General features: G+C 37.9%; 1 protein-coding gene and 1 long non-coding RNA gene across 4 annotated transcripts in view; one reads left to right on the forward strand and one right to left on the reverse strand.

Annotated features, from left to right (window-relative positions):
- LOC128311612 (uncharacterized) overlaps positions 1 to 7089 on the reverse strand; it is a 58295-nt gene extending 51206 nt beyond the window's left edge. Inside the window, exons 1-2 of one of the 3 annotated variants that reach the window (XR_008290146.1) lie at positions 2330 to 7016; positions 1739 to 1992 (exon numbers count right to left, since the gene is read on the reverse strand). This is a non-coding gene — a long non-coding RNA (uncharacterized LOC128311612). The other 2 variants (XR_008290145.1, XR_008290144.1) reach the window with 2 other exon arrangements.
- An 11251-nt stretch (positions 7090 to 18340) lies between these two features.
- ZCCHC13 (zinc finger CCHC-type containing 13) lies at positions 18341 to 19544 on the forward strand. Its single transcript, XM_027053615.2, has one exon. The coding sequence runs from the start codon at positions 18481 to 18483 to the stop codon at positions 18994 to 18996; it is 516 nt and encodes a 171-aa protein (XP_026909416.1). The 5' UTR covers positions 18341 to 18480; the 3' UTR covers positions 18997 to 19544.
- The last annotated feature ends 3431 nt before the right edge of the window (positions 19545 to 22975 follow it).

Here is a 22975-nt window from a genome sequence, read left to right on the forward strand (position 1 = left end):
GTTTAATTAACACTGAGTATGTTCTTCCAACTACTTATTGTACACAAACATTTTTATTTTACAAACATTAGATAAGAACTGTATTATTGCTCTCTAGCCTTTTTTTCAATTAATATACTTGATACACCTTTCCAAGTAAAATATTCATCTGTAAGACTACTTTTATTTAAGGTTTTTATTTTAATGCCATATTATAATATTGCATGAATACATCAAAATTTATTTACCCAAATTATTCATCAACAGGCAATTTTCCATTTTTTATTGCTATGAACATTGTGAACATTCCCATACCTACATCTTTTAGAATAGCCTTAGAATATTTCTTTTAGAATATTTTGGGGTATAGCCCTAGAAATGAAATTGCATGGTCAAAAGTCAGACAATATTTATTCTGCCCACTAATATATACTGCCAAACTGCCCCTACAAAGAATTATACTGAAATTGGGTAACCCCCCTAACACTAGTGTAACATTTTTTAACATTTGCCCATGTGATGGGTATTAAATGCAATAACGCAGTTTCTTATGAATACAAACATTTATTACTAAGAGAATTACAAAGATGAGTAAGATACAGTCTCTGCCCTTGAGCTTAAATGAAGGGAGACAGACACAAACTGGAAACATTTACCATTATCATGTTCATAATGAGGATAAATTAAGATTTCAGTTCATGGTGATTCCTAAATGGACTCTGCAGCTGTTGCTAATAGAAAAGGTCCACAAGAATATTATTTGACAGTACTCCAAATTAAAAATCCATCTGCTAAAATTGCAAGGAATTGTGCTAATGCTAAATCACCTCAGTGGCATTTTGATGTGACTTCGTTGTTTTTTCATCAAGTCTAAAAGGTAAGAACCAAGTAGAAGCTGCTCAGAAAACCACCTGCTCCCCCACCCCCGACCCCCGCAAGGCAGTGAAGTGAATGGAGTGTAGAACAATATACAATTAGAAGATTCACTGACACTGGAACCTGGACTTCCATCCTTCCTTCTCCTACCATTTTCACTAAACAGTGAGCAGCAACCATTTTCTTTCAGAAACCAAATGGCTTCTCTCCCTGGAATCTCACTGCCAGGCAGATCAGCCCACATATTTAGGCTGCAGTAGTATCCATGCCAACCTGGGAAATACAGAGAAGAATCCAAAGAAACTATTTTTTCAGTATCATGTGGGTCAGATACAGATGAGATCAAAATGGATGACAACACAAACATTTTAAAAACCTATCTGACAAAGATGGATGAATATGCAATAAAGCAAATATGGCAAGATGTTAGTTGTAACATCTAGTTGGTAGATAGATGGGCTTTCAATGCACAACTCTTTAGCTTTTCTATATGTATATTTAAAATTTTTCATAATAGAATGCTGGGAAAAATCCAGCAAGCAGCTTGAAAAATAATGCTGTAAGTAAGGCCTTTCTCTCCATTTCACTCCTGAAATGAAACTATCCTATATTCTTTCCATTTTATTTTTTTTTTAGATCTAGCTTTCTTGAATTGGACTTGGGAGCTCTCAACTTTTTAATGACCTGAAATGAATCACAATATATCCACAGGCAGGTAACCAAGACAACAGTGTGGGAGGTTAGGGATGGTAAAGGGGAAGGTCCTAAGCTCTTGGAAGTCCAGGCTCCTTAACTGTATTAAGTCTAAGCAAGTGAATATTTCAGAAACCCCATTTCTTTGTGCATTAGCATTCAGACCCTGTAAACATTTGCCTCAGCCTACCTGTCTGCCTTATCTCACATTAATTTGTTATTTTCCATATTCTCATTGCAAAGAGCTGTGTAGGAAGGAGGGGGTCAAGGCATAAGGCACCAAGGTATGATATGGCCACATTCTTCAGGTTAGGATATAACAAAAGGAATTTCTAGAGATGAAGCTCAAAACTTGATTTTGAAGTACATGGTATAACTGACTGACTGTAGGACTCTGGTGGAGGCCTTATAAGCATCTAGTTTGATGCGTTCTAGCTGGCCCATCTGTAAAATAGGAAAAAGACTTGTTATAAGCAGTAACGAATGAGGTAAATAAATGAGTTTCTGAGATGCCAGAAGTATCTTTGGTGAATGGAGAGGGAAATTAAACCATCACTGTTAAGTAATGATCCAAAGCAAGGTAGGCAATCATTTTCTGTAAAGGGTAGGCTTTATGGGCCACTGGATCTCTGATGGAGCTACTCAACACTGCCTTTGCAGGCCAAAAGGGCCACAGACCAAATATCAACAAATAACACGTGATCCAATAGAACTTTATTTGCAAAACCAGGCAGTCCATGGGCTGTATTTGTCTACCTATATCTAGAATGTGGAGCCCTACCTAGGAACACCATTTGAAGGATGATCTGAGGAGGGGTGAAAAGGGGATGATTCTACAAACAGGAACCATTGAGCAAACACTGGGCAGTGAAGATGAGGCTCATGATCTGGCAGCTATCACCCAGGTCCCACCAAGGAAGAGGCTGTCAGCAGCAACAACAGTAGCAACATCTGTAAATACCAAGGACTGAAATCCAAACACACAAAAAAATAGCATTATCTCAGAAAAACTCTTACGATAGATACATAATTAGAAAGAAACACCAAGTTTCTGACCACATGCATTTTGAATAAACAGTTGACAGTCCAGAGCCTGTGAAGATCACCTTAGCAGGCACACGATAAATGTTTGTTGATGAGTCATTCATTTATTCATCCAATAAACATTTACTGAAGCCTACTAATGTGCCAGGCTGGGCTCTGGAGAAGACTCTGTCCCTGCCCTCAAGGAGCTCACAGTCTAACTGATAACATAGGAAAGGAGACAGGCATATACACAGACAATTACAATACAACCTGGTAAGTGCTGTAACACTTATCAGGTTGTATTATAATGGCCGATGTAAAATTTCTTTCCAGGGGCGCTGCTCCAGGCTGCTGCTGGCTGTAACAACAGAGGGGAGGAACAAATTGTGGAAATCAAAGGTTAAATGCTTTTAGGCTATTTCAAATATCCAGGCTCTCCCTAACTCCTGATCAGACATGGGTTCAGGAACTAGATACTGGCATGATAAGATTCTTATGCTTAAGGTAGGCACAGACCTCTAGAAAGGACCTTCTCCACCACCTCCTCTACAATGCAGGCTCTGTTCTTGTTTTGTTTTGCTTATTATACATTTGTCAACCTCCCCACCCCCATACCTAAGCGTGGTTTAACATCTGCAACTAACAAAATGCTGAAAAATGGGAATTTATGACTAACTAGATTAACCCAGTGTAACTGGATAGCAAAAAGCAATACATAACAAATGACTTGGCACTTCTAAATCCTATAATCCCCCCCATTAACTGAAAATATAAAAATTAGAATGTTTTTAAATACATATATGAGATAGTATATAGCTCATGTATTGGGAATAATAATTTAGAAAGATTTACTTAATAAATATAATTAAAGATTCTCTAAATTACCTACCTCATAATAAATAAGAAAAATGAAATGAGGTAATACACTCTTCCCAACCACTTTTCAAAACTGAGTTACAGTAACAGACTTCTTGTGAAGAGATTACTAGTCACTTGGCTCAGATGGTTTTATACAAAGACAGGATGGAATTTTTCTGCATCCCATACTGTTCTTAATAGGGCCTATGTTTTTAACGGCTCTTTTGTGTCTGCACCAGCAAATTGAGCTGATGACATCAATAAACTGTTGCCATTTACACTGGGATCCCTGTCTTGGGATTCAATGTCTCTGAGGCCACTATTTTATACGCTTAACACATTAGTTTCTCCTGAAGTCATTATATTGCTCTTGCCTACACTGTTCTATTCTATCACGGTCAGCCCACACTCACAATGCCTTCTCAGGTGTTACAGTTTGTTCCTACCAGCATTTTACACCCTCAAAGTGCTTAGTGTTCTCTCTATATGTGGACATCACACTATGTCCATACCATCTCCCACATCACTCGTGAATATTCAAAATAAGATCAGTCCCAGAATGGATGGGGGCGAGGGTACTACTGTTTTGTGTGTTGTATAAGTTGGTTTCTTATTAGGGACAAAATGTTGCCTTGTCTTCCCACATCCATAGCCAGGGTGCAATAATGCTATGCAGCATTCAAGACTGCTCTCCTTTAGATAAAAAGAAATAGCTATCTATTTAAAGGACAAAGAAATGTTATCTCAAAATGGCTACCAAGAATCTGACAGGTATTCCACAAAGCAGTTGTCTTTGGAATCACAAACATTTTTTAAGACTCAAAGGCAACATATGCTAGAAGTATATGTGCAGCAAATCACATGTATCCTTTGCAATAAATGACAAGGATAATAGATCCTTATACAGAACACATAATATACAGCTCTTACAAATACTTAACATTCATACCCAAATTGAATAGTTCACAAAGGGAAGAGTTAATAATTAACATTTGAGAATTCAGCCTCACCAATAATCAGAGAAATGGATCATAAAACAAAGATACCGTTCTTTTACATATAAAATTAGCAAAAAAATATTCTAAATACCTAAATAGCTGGGCACAAAAAAATGACATATTTTTTTGGAATGTTACTGTAGCAAATCTCTATAATGTTCAAACTTTTTGATGAACCATTCTAATTCTGGAACTCTATAAAGAAATAACTCAAAATAGATAAACAATAAAAACTAAATGAAAATGAAAAGACATTCATTGTAATACTTTACTGAAAATCCTAAAATATTTCCATACAACAATATATCATGAAACCATTACATGACAACTGCAAATAATTTTTAGCATGGAAAAATGCATGTTATAATGTTAAACACAAAACAGAACATAAAACAGTACAAATACATGATCAACTGTAGAAAAATGCAGGGAATGAAAAGATGTGAACACATTTATAAACACTGGTTATCTCTGGGTGGTAAAATTACAGATCCTTCTTCCCTATACCTGATGGTTATCCTCAGACAAAGCTATAATGAATATTTACCAAATTTCTAGATTGAGGGAACTATTCAAACTTAATGGAAAAAAAAATCACAAAATAGAAGATGGACAAAGTTACTACTTGCTTTCAAATCTCTACAAACCAAGTATTTGAAAACAAAAATTAAAAGGTAAACAATAACCTGGAGTATATAACAATGCAGAAATCTGAGTAATAGCCTTTACTTGAAAAACACTTTCAAACAGATAATAACAACACTAAACTAAAAACTCCAACAGATGCATCAGTGTAAGACATGAACTAACATCACATGAAAGAAAATTAAACTGCTAAGAAATATATGGAGGAAGGAGTCCAAACTCACTAATAACCAAAGAAATGCAAAATTAAAATAATACTTGTTTTTATCCATAACATCTTTTTAAAAAACAAACACCACTTAATACTTTTATGAGTAAAATTTGGTACGACCTTTTCGGAATGAACTTTATCAGTACATATTGAATGTTAAAAACGCATTGATATAGTAATTCCACTTCAGTGAATCTATCCTAACCAATAATAAAAGAAATGCATGTATTTTCAGTCTTCTATTATAAGGGGGAAAAAAGGCAATAACCTGACTTTACTATTGGACATTTGTATTAACACACCATAATATTAATAATGGGTAAGAAAAAATCTCTACCGCAGCAAAAGACTGCTTTCTCAAAGCATTTGACCAGATCTCAAATCAGGCAAAACAAGATGGGTGTGTCCAGCCTGCCGCAGTCGGCCATTTTAAACCCTCTGCAGAACAAAAAGCATAGAAGACAAGGATAGATAAGGATGGCCGCCCCGGTAGGCTGCAAATCAACAATTTTTACTTTTTGTCTTCTACATATGTAACCCTGTAGGATGCACCGAGTAAAAAGTGGCCAAGAGCAAACAGGTCTCCCTTCTTAAACAGCACAGGTAAGTTACAAAAAATTTTTGAAATCATAAAAGAAGGGTCCCTTAAATTTGCCCCCTCATTTTAGGGAATTAAAGCATAACAGTTAAGAACACAGCATTATGGACCCATACAACCTGGACAAAAATCCAGTTTCAGCCATTCAAATGGATGTAAAGCCTTGGGCAAATTACTTAATCTGTGTCCCCCACATTTCTCATTTGTAAAATCTGAATAACGGTACTGCTATTTAGTAAGATTGTCGAAAGTACTAAATGAGTTGAGGCACGTGTAAAAGCAGGTAGACCAGTACCTGGCACATAGTTTTAAGTGCTACAGACGTTTGAATACAATTATTATTGTAAATAGAGAAATAGGCCCAGAGAAGGAAAAGGACCACTAGGAGATCACAACTAGGATCACTGGAAAAGACCTGTCTCTTCAATTTTGAATCCTGTGCCCTTTCTGCTACATATTTAAGTGCTAAACTGTTAGTTTTAGTGATTTACAATAGATCCTCACTGACAGCCCTCTTGAGATCCACGACAGTAGGGCTACCTAAAAAAGTCCTCCCCCTAGGCTAAAATTTTGCAGAAAAAAATAATTTCGAGGAAAGGGTATGAATCCAGGTCACCTTCACACCACCATTTCCATTTACCCAAATCCTGGGTTTAAAGTGTAACAAGCACTTGGAAACAGCCAAATCCTCAGCCCTATGTTCTGCAAGTGAGAAAAGCAAGAGCTTCCGACCAACGTAACAGTAGACTCTCACAATAATACTGCAATCACCGTGTTCTGCAAATCTGAAGGGATGAGAGAATGTGTCGAGTGCCAAGTACAGCGGCCCAAAGTCTGACAGAGAGCCCTCCAACTGTGTATTGCCAGAATGTGCCCTGTCCCCGAGGCTCCCGTTTTACGCATTTCTTACACACACCAGCTGCCGAAACCTTTCACAGAGTCATCATCGCCTCGGCATTTTCAAACCCACATTTATCAATGGACCACTGAAGGGCTAAGATTCTAGGTTAATTTCTGGTGAATTTGGCCACAGCCTAGGGCAACTCCAACTCGGCAGATCCTTTCACGCAACCAGAAAGGTAGCTGTACTTCTCTGCAGGGCCCCCCAGCCCAAAATGGCCTAGCAAAGACAACTTACCTCCCCCCTCGCCATTTTGCAATCGTAACCACACCTACAGTGCGCGCCTATCCCCCCGTCATTCCGTCTGAAATACGCATGCGCCCCTCTCCCCTCCTAAAGCCAACCGTCACAATGTCGTCTCAAATACGCATGCGCGCCTTCACTGTCCCGTCCAACCGCGGCTGCCAACTGTGTACTGGGAATTCCGCTCTCTTAAGTACGCACTCGATGCTCCCCCCCACCCAAGCTTGCGCGTGCTTACCTCCCACTCTCCCCAGCTGGGGCCCCTTCCCCCTCACATCAGGTCTTCTCAAATATGTGTGCGCGATCCCGAGCCTCCCCCAACCTCCCCAATACACATGCGCACCAAGACCGTCCTCCCCTATTCCCTGCCCTCCTTCCTCCTTGGTTTCTTATATATACATGCCTGATGCTATCGGGATGTGTCTCTCGCCATACTTGTGCCCCAGTGCTCAAGGAGAGCCACTACCAGCGTTTCCTAATGGAGGTAGGTGTGATAAACTAGGGAAGTGGAATATGGGAAAGACGGCATGGATATTTGTGACGGCAGAGAGCAAATCTAGATGGACTCTGAACCGGCCCCCAGGGAGGAGATGGCGTGCCCTCAGATTCCTTAATAAGACCCACCACCCTTAACAAAGGCCAAAAAAAAAAAAAAAAAAAAAAAAAAAAAAAAAAAAAAAAACCAAACAAACCTCTCATAATTGGATGAGCCTAGTCCTAAGGCCCACCCTTTAAACACACCTTCGGCTACGTAAGAGGAACTCCCAAATATTTAAACAGAGAACGTCATGGGAAATAACAACGTTCCTGTGCCTCAACCCTGATTAGAAGAAAGGAGTCTGTATCCTTTCCCAATGGAAAGTAAATGTTCAATATCCTTTTGTAGGCCTGAGGCCCGTGCTGTCCCCACTTATTCCTCTCGTGAACCGCGAGAATACACAAATCAAGGGTCTCCCCGGCCCGAATTCCCTCCTCCCTCCTCCGTGTTCTTCTACGACGTTATTTTACCTCCTGGCTGAATCGAGTGTCGTAGCATGAATTCTTAGCGCTCGCCGCCGCAAGATATGGTGGACGGAGCAGCTGCACAGAGTTCGCAGATCCAGGGTGGTTGCACAAGCCAAGGTGGAACTGGACAGCAGGCAGAGAACCAGCCGCGCCTCCAGCCGCAGCGCTGATGCCAGTTAAGATCTGCCTCTCCGGGATCGCCGCAGTGTACTTCTGGCGCATGCGCTAAGTACGCCCTCTTCTCCCCACCCCCACCCACTACTGCCTGTCAGAGGTTAACCCTCTGGCTTTCACGTTTTCCCTAGGGCCCTATCCCATCCGCTTTCTTCACCTATCTTCCCCTTGTTCCCACCGGCTTCCACCACCATCCCTTCTTCAGCCCATCCTTCTTTCGTCAATCCCTCTCCTATTCTTAGTTCCGCTGTTTCACTTCCAAATCTCCTAGTTGCACTTTGTGTTCTTTTTTGTTGCTATAGCAGTTTTATTGAGATGTAATTTCGTGTCATACAATGCACCAATTTAAAGTGTACAATGCAATGGATTTTAGTGTATTCAGAGTTGTACAACCGTCACCACCATTTTAGAATTTTTCATTACTCCAAAAAGAAACCTCATCCCTATTAGTGTATCTTTGTGTTCTTTAAATTTTTGTTTAAATGTGTAATGTTTTAACATCACCATTCTTATTTTTATACATGTAACAATGTGTCTTTTAACTATTTTTCCATGTTTCTAATTGTCTTTATCTTTTTAAATAAATGGACAGCCCTCATTTTTTTAAGTATTGTTAAAATTGAGGTCAGCACTTAATAATTCTTACAGATGGAGTTACTTGCTCTTTCCACTTCTCTTCCTTTTGACAAAACTTCCCTAATCTACAATGGTCCCATCTGAAGAGAAATTCAAAAAGGAGGCACAAGTTGTCAATTTTGAACCCTATAAAATACTTAGATTCCTGGGCCTACCTATTTGTCTGAACTTCCCAGTTCATACACAGGTTCTTGGGAGCAGTAAAGGAGAAATTTGGAGAACTCTACTGTATCTATCCATTTTAGTCTAACATTCTATTTCCCTCTTTTCCCTCACCTTATACCCTTTCTTAGAAGATGTGATGGTTAATTTTATGGGCCAACTTTGCTGGGCTATGGTGCCCAGATAGTGGTCAAATATTATTCTGGATGTTTCTGTGATGGTGTTTTTGGATGAGATTAACATTTAAATCCGTGGACTTTGAGTAAAGTAGATTGTCTCCCATACTGGAGGTGGCCTCATCCTTCAGTTGAAGTGCTGAATTAGAACAAAAGACTAACCTTTTCTAAGCAAGAGAGAATTCTGCCAACAGATAGCCTGTAGACTTGAACTGCAACACCATCTATTCCCAGATTTTGGACTTCACAGATAGATATAGATACATAATTATAATTATAGATATATAATTATAACCATGTTGGAGATATATATATCATATTGGTATGGTCATATATATTCAGATATAGATAGAGATATCATGTTGGTTCTGCTTCTCTGAAGAATCTTGACTCACATGGGGGGTTTCCTGAAACCTGTGAATACCCTGAATTGAGGTTGGGGTGCAGGGAGGAATGGTAGTCAAAAAGAATATTCTATTAAACCCTCGAATACAGCTTTGCCTTGTCAAATTGTACAGCAGCTAAATCTGACATAGAACTGGACTTAACTTTGCAAAAGCTGTCATTACAAGGATGTAAAACAACTGAGGAAATGAGTACCCTTGTCTTCTCAGAGTCGAATAATTTTTCCATGATGGCACAAGAACTCGTCTGTTCTTTGTGGTTTTGAGGAATGAGGGATCAGGATAGCAGAGACTGGCAAGATGGTACAGTAACAAACTCATGTTAATAAAGGCCTTAATTTCATTGCTAAAAGTTAATTAGTTTGAATATGTGAACAAGATGGCTAAGAGACCAAGTAACAGGATTGATTTGTTTATCGACTCCTGATAAATTACTTGGAGAATGATCTGTTGCAACAAAATCCAGGCAGGGGGCAAATATAAGTTATATTAGGGCCTAGAATCCATCCACCCACTCTTGTGTATGGGCAATATTCCCATAATCTTGCTGGTTATAAAGCAAAGGTGTGTCACTTAAGAGGATGTGTATGTTTTTAAGGAGGTCATAACTATAAATTTGGGAGATGTTTTTAACAATCAGGATTCATTTCAAGGAGCAGAAAACCCATCTGTATTTTAGATGTAGGAAGGAATTTAATATAGAAAATCACATGTTTACAAACTATTTGGAAGGAAAAGAGGAACAGGTTCTAGGCGGAGTCCAAGGAATAACTCCTAGAAAAATATGGAACTGACCAACCAGAGTTCTCTCACCACTGCTACTGCTATCTCAGTCTTGCATGCACATTCCCCAGGCCCCACCCCAGGCCCCTGTCTTCCCTGAAGCCACCACCTTTCAAAAAATGACCTAAGAGAACATGACTAAGACTTAGGATTCCTGAGGGGGAAAAGGGGTGAGGTGGCCACTTTGCCCCTGAGCCCATCCCCTCCCCACAGAATATGCATTTCTGGCAGCTGGACATTGAGGAATAATATGAGGCCTTCTGGTGGGGACCTGTCCTCTGGCTGGGGCTTGAAGGTGCCATTCTTGAGGGCTTGAAGTCCCCTCCCAATTCAGTACATCCCCATCTGGCTTGAGGGGCCCTGGACTGAGTCTATGCATATGCAACATTAAAGGTAGGGGTCCTGGTCTTATGGGTTCTCTAGATGGGGGCTTCAAGTTGGTGTAAGCCATCTTCAATGTGTCTGTGTGCTTGAATCTGAGATCCAGAGTCCCAGAACTGGACTTAGGGGTCTTGGGAAAGCCAGGGGCTCGGATCAGAGATTCTCAGCCTACAGGCCCTTAAGACAGTGTTTAGGAAATCCAGAATGTGGGCTTGAAGGTTTAAGTACTCCCAGAAGAGGGATTACAGTGTTGCCACTGGGTCTATAGACTCCGGTCTAAGATAGTGAGTGTGAACCCTGAGGCCCAGGGTAATGGGGTCCCCATTAGAATTGGGAGAATGGATCATGGTTCTGGTGGCCCCACCTAGGGCAGAATTTACACAGTACCTCTCAAAACAAACAAAAACAAAAATAAAAAACGGACTAACCAGAGTTGCTATTATCTATGAGGCTATGACTGCATCCATGAACTCCAGAATATACCAAAGCCAAAATGAAAAACCATCTGCTGTCACCACCATAACTGATTATTGGCAAACAGTGCTGGTGAATGAACATCGAAATGTTATTTGTGCAGCAAGTCTGCACAATTTGCTTGCCAGCAGGAATGGGCAAAATGTAACTGGAAGATGCCACATTTGTCTTCCAAATCTTGAGGAGTTGATTCTGATTGATAGACCCTATTTTACATACAGAACTATGGCTGCAAGTGAGTATAGAAAGTGGAGTTTTTGACTTTCCAACTTCTCAAATGAGAAGGATAATTAAATGAAGATTGAATGAGCCAATCCAAAGTACCCAGCTCAGTGGTACATACAGTAAAGGGAGTATTCAACTGGGAATTTGGAAGCCTGGGATGTAGTCTTAGCTCTGTCACTATATTAATTTGATCTTGGGAAGATTACTTCCTCTCTTGGACCTAACAGAGTTTATCTAGTAATTATTCTGGAGAAATATTTTAAGCAAGAGAATGATGTGGTCAACTTTTCATTTTAGAAAATCACTTGGTCAAGAGATGATGTAGACCTGCTTTAGAGTAGTAGTGTGATGGAGATAAATGTGACACCTTGGAGAAATATTTAAAAGGTTAAAGCATTTTATAATGATAAAAGGGATGATTCATCAAGAAACTGTAACAACTAAAAACACATATGCACCTAACAAAAGATCCCCAAAGCGCTGGGGAAAAAACAGACAAAATTGAATAGATACATGAATAATCCAACAATAATAGTTGGAGACTTCAATATCCTATTCTCAATAAGGGATACTACAAGTAGACAGAAAATCAGCAATCAGAAAACTGGAACAATAGTATCAGTCAAATTGACCTAATTGACATCTAGAGAATGTGCCAACCAATAGCAGCAGAATAAACATTCTTCTCAAGCACTCATGAAACATTTTCCAAGAGAGACCATTTGCTAGGTCATAAAACAAGCTTCAATAAATGTAAAATGATTGAAATTATACAAAGTATATTCTCCAATCATAATGGAATGAAATTACAAATCAATAACAGAAGGAAATTTGGGGAATTCACAAAAGTGTGGAAGTTAAATACTGCACTCCTGAATAACCAGTGGCTTAAAGAAGTAATCACAAGGAAAATTAATAAACACCTTGAGAAAAAGAAAACACAACATACTTTAAAGAAGCTTAAAGAAGTAATCACAAGGAAAATTAGTAAACACCTTGAGAAAAAGAAAACAACATACAAAATTTATGGGATGCAGCTAAGGTAGTGTTCAGAGGGAAATATATAGCTGTGAATACCCATATTATAAAAACAAAAGGGATCTCATATCGATAACCTTAAGAAACTGAACAAAGAGCAAACTAAGCATAAAGCAAGCAGAAGGAAAGAATAAAAATTGGAGTGAAAATAAGTGAAATAAAAAGTTAAAAAAAAAAAAACACTAGAGAAAACTGACAAAGCCAAAAGTGGCTTTTTCAAAGAGCAAGAAAATTGAAAAAAACAAAAAAACAAAAAAACAAAAAACAAAAAACATGGCTGAACTGGCCAAGAAAAAAGAAAAGACTCAAATTTCTAAAATCAGGAGTGAAAGAGAATGCATCATTACTGACCTTACAGAACTAAAAGGAATACTATGAACAACTGTATGCCAATAAATTAGGTAATCTAGATGAATTAAACAAATTCCCAGAAGACACAACTGCCAATGCTGCCTCAAAAAGAAATAGAAAACCTGAATAGAGCTACAACAAACTAAATTAGTATTTTACAGAATTCCCACAAGAAAATCCCAGGCTGAGATGGCTTACCTAGTGAAAATTTCCAAACATTTAAAAGAGAAATAGTATCAATTCTTTACAAACTATTCCAAAAAGTAGAAGATGTGGAAAGTCCTTAAAAATCATTCTTTGATATCAATATTACCTTGAAATGACAACCAGAGATATCATTATCATCATCATAAACATGCTACATGTCAACATTCTTTATCGATAAAGATACAAAAATACTCAAGAAAATACTAGCATACCAAATCCAGCAGCATAAAGAAAGAATTATACACCTTGATCAAGTAGTATTAATCTGACGAATGTAGGGTTAGATGAACATAAAAATCAACATAATACACCACATTAATGGAATAAAAGACAAAACTACATGATCATCTCAATAGCCACGAAGACATTGACAAGATCCAATGAACTTTTATGATAAAAAGTGCTTAGCAAACTTTCCTATTTGCTTAGCAAAACTATTCCTATAGGAGGGAACTTTCTCAATCAGATAAAGGGCATCTACCAAGAACTCACAGCTAACATCATACTTAATGGTGAGACTACATTTTCCCCTTAAGGTCAGGAACAAGACAATAATGCCCACTTTCACAACTTCTATTCAACTGGTGGTTCTAGCAAATGCAAAAAGTCAAGACAAACTCAAGAGATGCAGAAAAGGCTTTTGACAAAATTCAACACCCCTTGATGATAAGAACATTCAACAAAGTAGGAATTGAAAAGAACTTCTTCACCTGAAAAAGAATGTGTATAAAATACCCATAGCTAACACCATACTTAATGGTCTTAAAGACTGAAAGTTTTCCCCCTAAGATCAGGAATAAGACAAGGATGTTGGTTCTCACCACTTCTATAACATTGTACTGAAAGTTCTAGTCAGGGCAATTAGGCAAGAAAATGGAATAAAGGACACCCAGATTGGAAAGGAAGAATTCAAACTATCTCCACTTGCAGATGACATAATCTTGTCTATCGAATCCTAAGGAATCCACTAAAAAACTATTGGTACTCTAAATCAGTTCAGTTTATCAAGGTAGCAGGATAAAAGATCAATATACAAAAATAATTGTATTTTTATATACTAGCAATGAACAACTCAAAAATGAAATTAGGAAAATAATCCCATTTACAATAGCATCAAAAAGAATGAAATACTTAGAAAAAATTTAACAAAAGATGTGTAAGACTTATACACTGAAAACCACAAAATATTATTGAGTGAAAATAAAAACCTAAATAAATGACACAACATCCTGTGCTCATGAATTGGATGACTCAATATTGTTAACACTCTCCAATTCTATCTATAGGTTCCACAATATATATCAAAATCTAATTTGCCTTTTTTTTGCAGAAATTGACAAACTGATACTAAAATTCATAAGGAAATGCAAGAGACTCAATAGTCACAACATTTTGGAAAAGGGGCAAAGTTGGAGGCCTCTAACTAATTTCAAAACAAAATACAAAACTACAGTAATGAAGACTGTGTGGTACTGGTATAAAAGTAGCCATATAGATCTGTAAAATAGAAATGAGGTAAACGTATGAGAAACTAAGGAAATGAAGAATGACAATAACTAACTCCAGGAGACAAAAAGCTGTGCAGGTAGTGAAAATTGATCAGAGTATTCATGGCTGAGCCATGAGTAGCATTTACATACTTATAGTTATGTAAATGTTGGATATTCTCCTAATATTAGGAGAAAGGTGAAACAGTGGGGGGTGGGTTGAGGGTGGAGAACTTGAAATGTGTAAGTGTATGATGTGGACCAAAAGATGGTGTAGGTAACAGAGGGCTAAATGTTCATTCTCTGAAATGGAAAACAATAGATAAGTTGAAACATCTAAAATTGAAACATGAAGAACTCATAAGCATTATCTAAAGTTATGACTCTTTAATTCAGTGTGTTTTGAAACTGTCAGTTATAATCATGTAATGTATTTAAGAGATCAATGTAATGGGTCACCACCAGCATTTATTACAACATGAATAAAAAACATCATAGCCAAACTATGGAAAAAGCCCAAACATCCATCAACTGATGAATGGATAAAGAAGAGGTCATATATATACATGAATATACAATGAAATATTACTCAGCCATAAAAAAGAATGAAATCTTGCCATTTGCAATGACGTGGATGGAGCTACAGAGTATTATGCTAAGTGAAATAAGTCAGTCAGAGTAAGACAAATACCATATGATTTCACTCACATGTGGAATTTAAGAAACAAAACAGATGAACATAGGGGAAAGAAAAGAGGCAAACTAGGAAACAGACTCTTAACTATACAGGACTAGCTGAGGGTTACTGGAGAGGATGGGAGGATGGGTTAAATAAGTAATGTGTATTAAGGAGGGCACTTGTGATGAGTACCAGCTGTTGTATGTAAGTGATGAATCACTAAATTCTACAACTGAAACTAAAATTACACTGGATGTTAATATTAACTGGAATTTAATAAAACCTTGAAAAAGAAAAAATATAAAACTAGGGTGTTTGCCTGATGGGGGAAAAAAAGAGTGGCAGGTGCTCACAAATTCATCACTTATCTTTGAAATTTCATATTGCCTTCCCATATATTAAACTGAATTAGATTTTTAGGATTTTAAGCCTCAAGAAGAACAGGAAAGAATATATTTTCTTATAGAAATCATTTGCCCTCCTAATTCAAAATTTATACCATAGTGTCTACTGTACTATACATATCAAATTAATATTAATTTCCTCTTTCCCCTTGTCTTACCCAACAGTCCCAGGCTAGGCAAATACAGCTGGTGGTGTAATGAACCTAAGGTATATAGATATAGACATATAAATTTCACTGTTACTTCATCATTTTAAGTTCCCTTTTGCCATGTACAACTTTTAATACATTCCAGTGTGTAGCTTACATTACATATGATCCTACTTTTTATGTGGGCTCTTTCTTAAATATATTGGAAGTTTCTAAATTAAAAAAAATTAATTGGATAGAGAACTTGTTAGATTTTCTACTTGTATCAGTTATATAAGAAATTCATAGAAATTTTATAAGAAACTCTATAAGAAATTCATCCATTATATTAGGTTATCAAATTTATTGGCATAGTAAATTATTCTTTTAATATCTAAAATAAAAGAAAACATCAAAGTGAATTGCACACATTAAAGGTAAATATTTTTTTCTTAAACTTACTTGAGTTATAACACACACACATATCCTCTGTTGCAATGTAAAATGCAAGTCTTACTTCATGTCCCAATTAAAGCTATTTGAAAATCAATGCTCTTAACTATGGACATGTATTACTTTAATAAAAGTATAAACCTTAGGGGGGGTTTAAACATGATAATAAGGTTAATTTAATAAGCATATATCAAATTTTGAACCAGGGAGAGAATTTTTGCTTTTTGAAACCATTTATGCAGAATCATTTAATTGTTTAGGAATAAAACTCATTTCATTACTCTATATATGGTGATTGCCCATGCTCTTTGGCTCTAAATGTATTAATTTTTGAAAATATTTATCTTTGTCATTGCATTTATGGAATCAGTTGTACATTCCAATCAAGTCACATTCAAAATAAAGACCAACTCGGGGCACCTGGGTGGCGCAGTCGGTTAAGCGTCCGACTTCAGCCAGGTCACGATCTCGCCGTCCGTGAGTTCGAGCCCCGCGTCGGGCTCTGGGCTGATGATGGCTCAGAGCCTGGAGCCTGTTTCCGATTCTGTGTCTCCCTCTCTCTCTGCCCCTCCCCCGTTCATGCTCTGTCTCTCTCTGTCCCAAAAATAAATAAACGTTGAAAAAAAAAATTAAAAAAAAATAAAGACCAACTGCTACATTTACTATTCTCATGCCTATGCTTTACCAAATACATTTGTATTGGCTGCCTGGAAAAAATTCATAAGCAAAACATATAGTTAACTAGTAGCTGAAGGAAAAATATTTATTGTGCAGTTTAAAAATTACCAACAAACTAAATTCATTTCAAAAATTGTAAAGTATAGAAAAGGAAAATAAGGAGAAAAAATTGTATTCAATCATATAGCCCCAAAATAGCTATGGTGGATATTTCAGTACCTACTTTTCCATATTTATTTTTATAGCTATATAAATGAACATGTCCATAAATCTTTATATAGTTTATGTAAGATATAAACAATTTGGAAAACAACAGAGAGGAAATCTGTCCAATATTTAAATTACAGTTTTGTAATTTATTTTCCAAGTAATAATGTATTCTTTATACTGAATGCTTCAATCGGGTTAAGTGTCATAACTTAAATGCTGGTGATTATATTGAAAACTAACATTCCTGCAATAAAATATGGAAGAATGTGAGTAAATCTCACTGTGGCATTTTAAAGATTTTTTTTTCTGCTTTATGTATCTCATATCTTTGTGGATGTTTGTATTTTATTTTTTAAAACAAAAAAGGAAGTTAGTCTACTTTGCTATAATTTGTTTCTTTCATGTACTGGATTAGATACATCTCATACATATTTTTCCTATGTCCATAGGGCATATATAAAAACTGGTCATCTACTAGATCACGGAGAACACCTAATTCTTTTTTTTTTTCAATATATGAAGTTTATTGTCAAATTGGTTTCCATACAACACCTAGTGCTCATCCCAAAAGGTGCCCTCCTCAATACCCATCACCCACCCTCCCCTTCCTCCCACCCCCCATCAACCCTCACTTTGTTCTCAGTTTTTAAGAGTCTCTTATGCTTGGCTCTCTTCCACTCTAAACTCTTTTTTTTTCCTTCCCCTCCCCCATGTGTTTCTGTTAAGTTTCTCAGGTTCCACATAAGAGTGAAACCATATGGTATCTGTCTTTCTCTGTATGGCTTATTTCACTTAGCCTAACACTCTCCAGTTCCATCCACGTTGCTACAAAGGGCCATATTTCATTCTTTCTCATTGCCACGTAGTACTCCATTGTGTATATAAACCACAATTTTTTTTATCTATTCATCAGTTGATGGACATTTAGGCTCTTTCCATAATTTGGCTATTGTTGAGAGTGCTGCTATAAACATTGGGGTACAAGTGCCGCTATGCATCAGTACTCCTGTATCCCTTGGGTAAATTCCTAGCAGTGCTATTGCTGGGTCATAGGGTAGAAGACCTAATTCTTAATATAAGAAATCCTACAGGGTACATTGTCTGAGCAGGGAGGGATTCAAACAAACTTGAAGACCCAAGTATTTTTTTTTTTTTTTAAATCAGGAAATACCATCACTCAGCCATGCTTTTCACTTCAAGAATGGAAGGAAAAGTCAGGCGGGAAGGGCAGCTGGAATGCCTGTGACACGTGAGTGGGGTCGTGCGCAAACCTTGTGTGATGTCACTGAGGCACCTAGAGAAAAACGGCCACTTGTTTCTAAGCCGCCCTAAGGAGAGGTGCGTCGGAGCCTCAGGGGCAGTGGTGGGCCCGCTCGCCCTAAGATCTCACCATCGCCATGAGCAATAAGGAATGCTTCAAGTGTGGACGCTCTGGCCACTGGGCCCGGGGATGCCCTAGAGGAGGAGGAAGTCAAGGGCGTGGAGCTAGAGGCCATGGCAGAGGTTCCCAGTGCAGTTCCACCAACCCGTCTGACATCTGTTACCGCTGTGGTGAGTCTGGTCATCATGCTAAGAATTGTGATCTTCTCGAGGGCATCTGCTACAACTGTGGGAGAAGTGGCCACATCGCCAAAGATTGTACTGAGCCTAAGCGAGAGAGAGAGCAGTGTTGTTACACTTGTGGCAGACCAGGCCATCTGGCTCGTGATTGTGACCGTCAGGAAGAGCAGAAGTGCTACTCTTGTGGTGAATATGGCCACATTCAGAAAGACTGCACCCAAGTCAAATGCTACCGGTGCGGTGAGATTGGCCACATGGCCATCAACTGCAGCAAGATGAGTGAAGTCAACTGCTACCGCTGTGGCGAGTCTGGACATCTGGCCCGGGAATGCCCCATTGAGGCTACCGCTTAATTTTTTTTCCTTTGTCCCTCCCTCCTTTTGTTGATAGATAATTGTATTATTTTCTCTCAAACCATTTCACTGACCAAAAGTTGATAGATGGAGGCTACTCCCAGGCTAGGAGGAAAGGGCTGGAAAAAAAATCTCCAAATAAGTTGTTCACTTTTAGATGTCTTATACTGTAATTAATGGGTTTCTGCACCATTGGTGAATCTGATTATTGGACAGTCATTCTGGGTATCAGCCAATTTCCAGGTTCTTTGTGTTTTGCTTTAGCATTTAATTAAGGGCTACTACTGTGTGCCAGCCCCTGTTGGGGGAATTGAGGATATATCAGTGAACAAATAAGATCGAGTTTGGGAACATAGGCCTAGAATCTATTGAAAAATAATATAGTGTGTCAGTGGAGATAAATTGCTGTAGAGAAAAAGAACACCAGGTAAAAGAATGGAATGTGCATGGGGAGGGGACATGTGGTTCTGTCTTAGATACACAAAGTACCCTGAGATGACATTTCCTCAGAGATTCATTGTATAAATAAAGCTGATTCTGAAAATGTGTATGACCTTGCTAAATAACTTTAACTTTATTATATATTGATTGCTTTGAATTTTCTGATCTCATTAGCTTTTAAATAACATTGAAAGACATCTTTACCTGGCCCTACAAAGAGTGTATAGTTTAGTGAAAATAAACCAGAAAAATATGTATAATGTACGTAAGTAGCTTTGTGACAGAGAACAATGACAAAAAAAAAACAAAAAAAAAACCTTCAGAAAAAATTGTTGACATAAACCTACTTATGGGAAAGTTTAGACTTAAATATTTTTTAAAATCTAAGAAGTGTAGACATTAAGATTGGAACTTTGGCGATTAAAAAAATGTTCATTTTCATAGATAGGAAAGTTATATTTATATTTAAGAGTTTATGAAAAATGTATTGTCACAGTTATAAAAATGTTCAGTTTCATATGCTGAAATCAATTTTTAAAAATCAAATCTGAAAAGCAATTGAAGTTCGATAAAATAGAAGACACTTTTAAGGGGCGCCTGGGTGGCTCAGTCGGCTAAGCATTCAACTTCATCTCAAGTCATGATCTCATGGTTCCTGAGTTCAAGCCCCATGTCAGGCTCTGTGCTGACAGCTCAGAGCCTGGAGCCTACTTTGGATTCTGTGTCTCCCTCTCTCTCTCTCTCTCTCTCTCTCTCTCTCTGCCCCTTCCCTGCTCGTGCTCTGTCTCTCAAAAATAAACATTAAAAAAAATTTTTTTAATTAAAAAAAAAGAAAAGGCACTTTTAAATTCTAAATAAAGGGGCGCCAGAGTGGCTCAGTCCGTTAAGCGTCTGACTCTTGGTTTTGGCTCAGGTCATGATCTCATGGTTCATGAGTCCAAGCCTGCATCAGGCTCTTCGCTGATAGTGCAGAGCCTACTTGGGATTCTCTTTCTCTCTCTCTCTCTCTGCCTTCCTGCACTCTATCTTTCAAAATAAACAAACATACAAAAATAAAAATAAATTCTAAATAAAACCTGGGATGGTGGAGGTAACTATTGTGTCAAGAAAAAAATTGAAGTTGTAATGAAAAAATGATTTGAAAATAATAACTACACATTAAATCCCAAGGATCTGATGGAATTTATTCTAGAAAAGATAGTGTAGGGGCGTCTGGGTCGCTCCGTCAGTTAGGTGTCTGACTCTTGATTTTGACTCAGGTTATGATCTCTCGGTTCGTGGGTTCAAGCCCCACATTAGGCTCTGTGCTAGGAGTGAGGAGCTTGCTTGGGATTCTCTCTCTCTGTCCCTCTCCCATTTGCATGCATACTTGTGCATGCGTGCGTGCTCTCTCAAAATAAATAAACCTAAAAAGAAAAAGATAGTGTAGAAGGTACAATTTTTGCTGCATAAATTCATGAGGTCAAGGAAATGTAACTGATTTTATAACTGAAGCCACAACCTTTTATGAACCTTTATAAAACCTGATGTATAATCCTTCATTCCCATCTAAAAGATTCCTTCAATACAGCTGAGTTTCAACTTCTGTGACCCTCTTGGCCTCCTAGAAATTGATTCTGTTACTCTGTGCTGTCACAACAAAATAAACTCAGGCACACCCCCAGCCCCTATGTGAGGCAATCTCAGTTCAATCTGCCAATTCACAACATGAAACCCCTGCATCACACTGAGCCAAACAAATTCTCATTTGTGATGTGGGTCTGAGCTCTAGGAAAGAATTAATACAGATTTCTGCATTTGAATCCCCCCCCCAAACCATCTGGAATTTCTTTTACTGTGTCCTCTGAAGTTTGTCCCAGAGCTGGAGGGGGAAGATAAGCTATCTTCCTTTATAACGGACACACTCAGCTTTTAAGTCCTCTTTACATTCCCCCTAGGCAATCTGTTTCTAGTTTAAGAGGAAAGGAAGCCTTATTTTGACTCATTAGTATCCCTGTTTCAGAAGTTACAAAATGGCAGCCATTTACTGAATCAGGTCCATAGCATGTTTAGTCTGACCCATATATTAACAATATTCATGAATTAGATGTCAACATTTAAAAATTGGAACATTTTCCATAGAAATTCTTATTTTTTTGGTCTCTCTGGAACAAAAAACAAAGATCAGGAAGCAATAGGTACCCATTTCTGTGAATCTTGGAAAAACCCTGGAAAGCATTTCTCATTAACTTTACCTGCCAGGCCCCTCCAGTTGCTTCAGTCTATAACCTTTGCTGTATGCTTGGGGATAGGGGTAAACAACTACCTAACACTCACCACACAAGCTTATTATTATTTTTTTTTAAAAAAATGTTTATTTATTTTTGAGAGAGAGAAAGAGACAGAATGCAAGCAGGGGAGGAGCAGAGAGAGAAGGAGACACAGAATCCAAAGCAGGTTTCAGCTGCCATCTCAGAGCCCAATGTGGGGCTTGAAGTCACAGACTGCAAGATCATGACCTGAGCTGAAGTCGGATGCTTAACTGACTAAGCCACCCAGGTGCTCCTCACTACACAAGTTTAAATAAAGCTGTTTATATTCTCATATTTGTAGATATAATCAGGAAAGCACATTATATCAATAGAGGCTAAAAAGACATTTTATCTAATTCAAGTTACTTTCTAATTTAAAAACAAAATAAAACATCTCCTAGAAAGTAACTTACAGTAGGGTTTCATAGGACTTCTGCTTCCAAGAAGATTGAATAGATATACTTTTTACCTATTCTTCCCATTCAGTTCAATAAAAACCTTGAACATTATAAAACAAACATAAAAAGACTCTGAAAGGTAGAGAGAAAAAGATGGGCAAGTGCTTCCAGATCAAAGGAACTACATAGCAGTGAGTTCCCAGAGCAGTGGGTTTTCTTTTTGCCTCATATATCCTGGACTTGAAGCTGAAGAAGCTAGCAACCCAGGAATTTTAACAGGCCCAGAAATAAAAAGCCCCAACAAAAGCCTACTTTGACGAGCCAAAGGGCCAGGAGAGAGGCAACTTAGAAAGATAGAAAACTTTTAGACAGTAACTGCTCTACTTTAGCCAAACATCACAAGTAAAACTATGGCCCCAGGGTCGCCTGGGTGGCTCAGTTGGTTAAGTGTCTGACTCTTGATTTTGGCTCAGATCATGATCTCACGGTTTGTGAGTTTGAACCCCTTGTAGGGCTCTGCACTGACAGTATGAAGCCTGCTTGAAATTCTGTCTCTGCCCCTCCCCCACTAGCACTCTCTGTCTCTCTCAAAATAAATAAAGTTAAAAAAAACACCTATGGCTGCATCCCCACCAGCAAAGGCCTAATTATATTATACTAATATTATACTAATATACATACATATTCCAGGAATGAAATTCCAGGAATGAAATCTTGCCATGTGTAACAACGTGGATGGAACTAGAGAGTATTATACTAAGCCAAATAAGTCAGCCAGAGTAAGACAAATACCATATGATTTCACTAATGTGGAATTTAAGAAACAAAATAAAGGAGCATAAGGAAAAG

This window comes from Acinonyx jubatus, chromosome X (genome assembly GCF_027475565.1).
Source record: "Acinonyx jubatus isolate Ajub_Pintada_27869175 chromosome X, VMU_Ajub_asm_v1.0, whole genome shotgun sequence".
NCBI classification, from domain to species: domain Eukaryota; kingdom Metazoa; phylum Chordata; class Mammalia; order Carnivora; family Felidae; genus Acinonyx; species Acinonyx jubatus.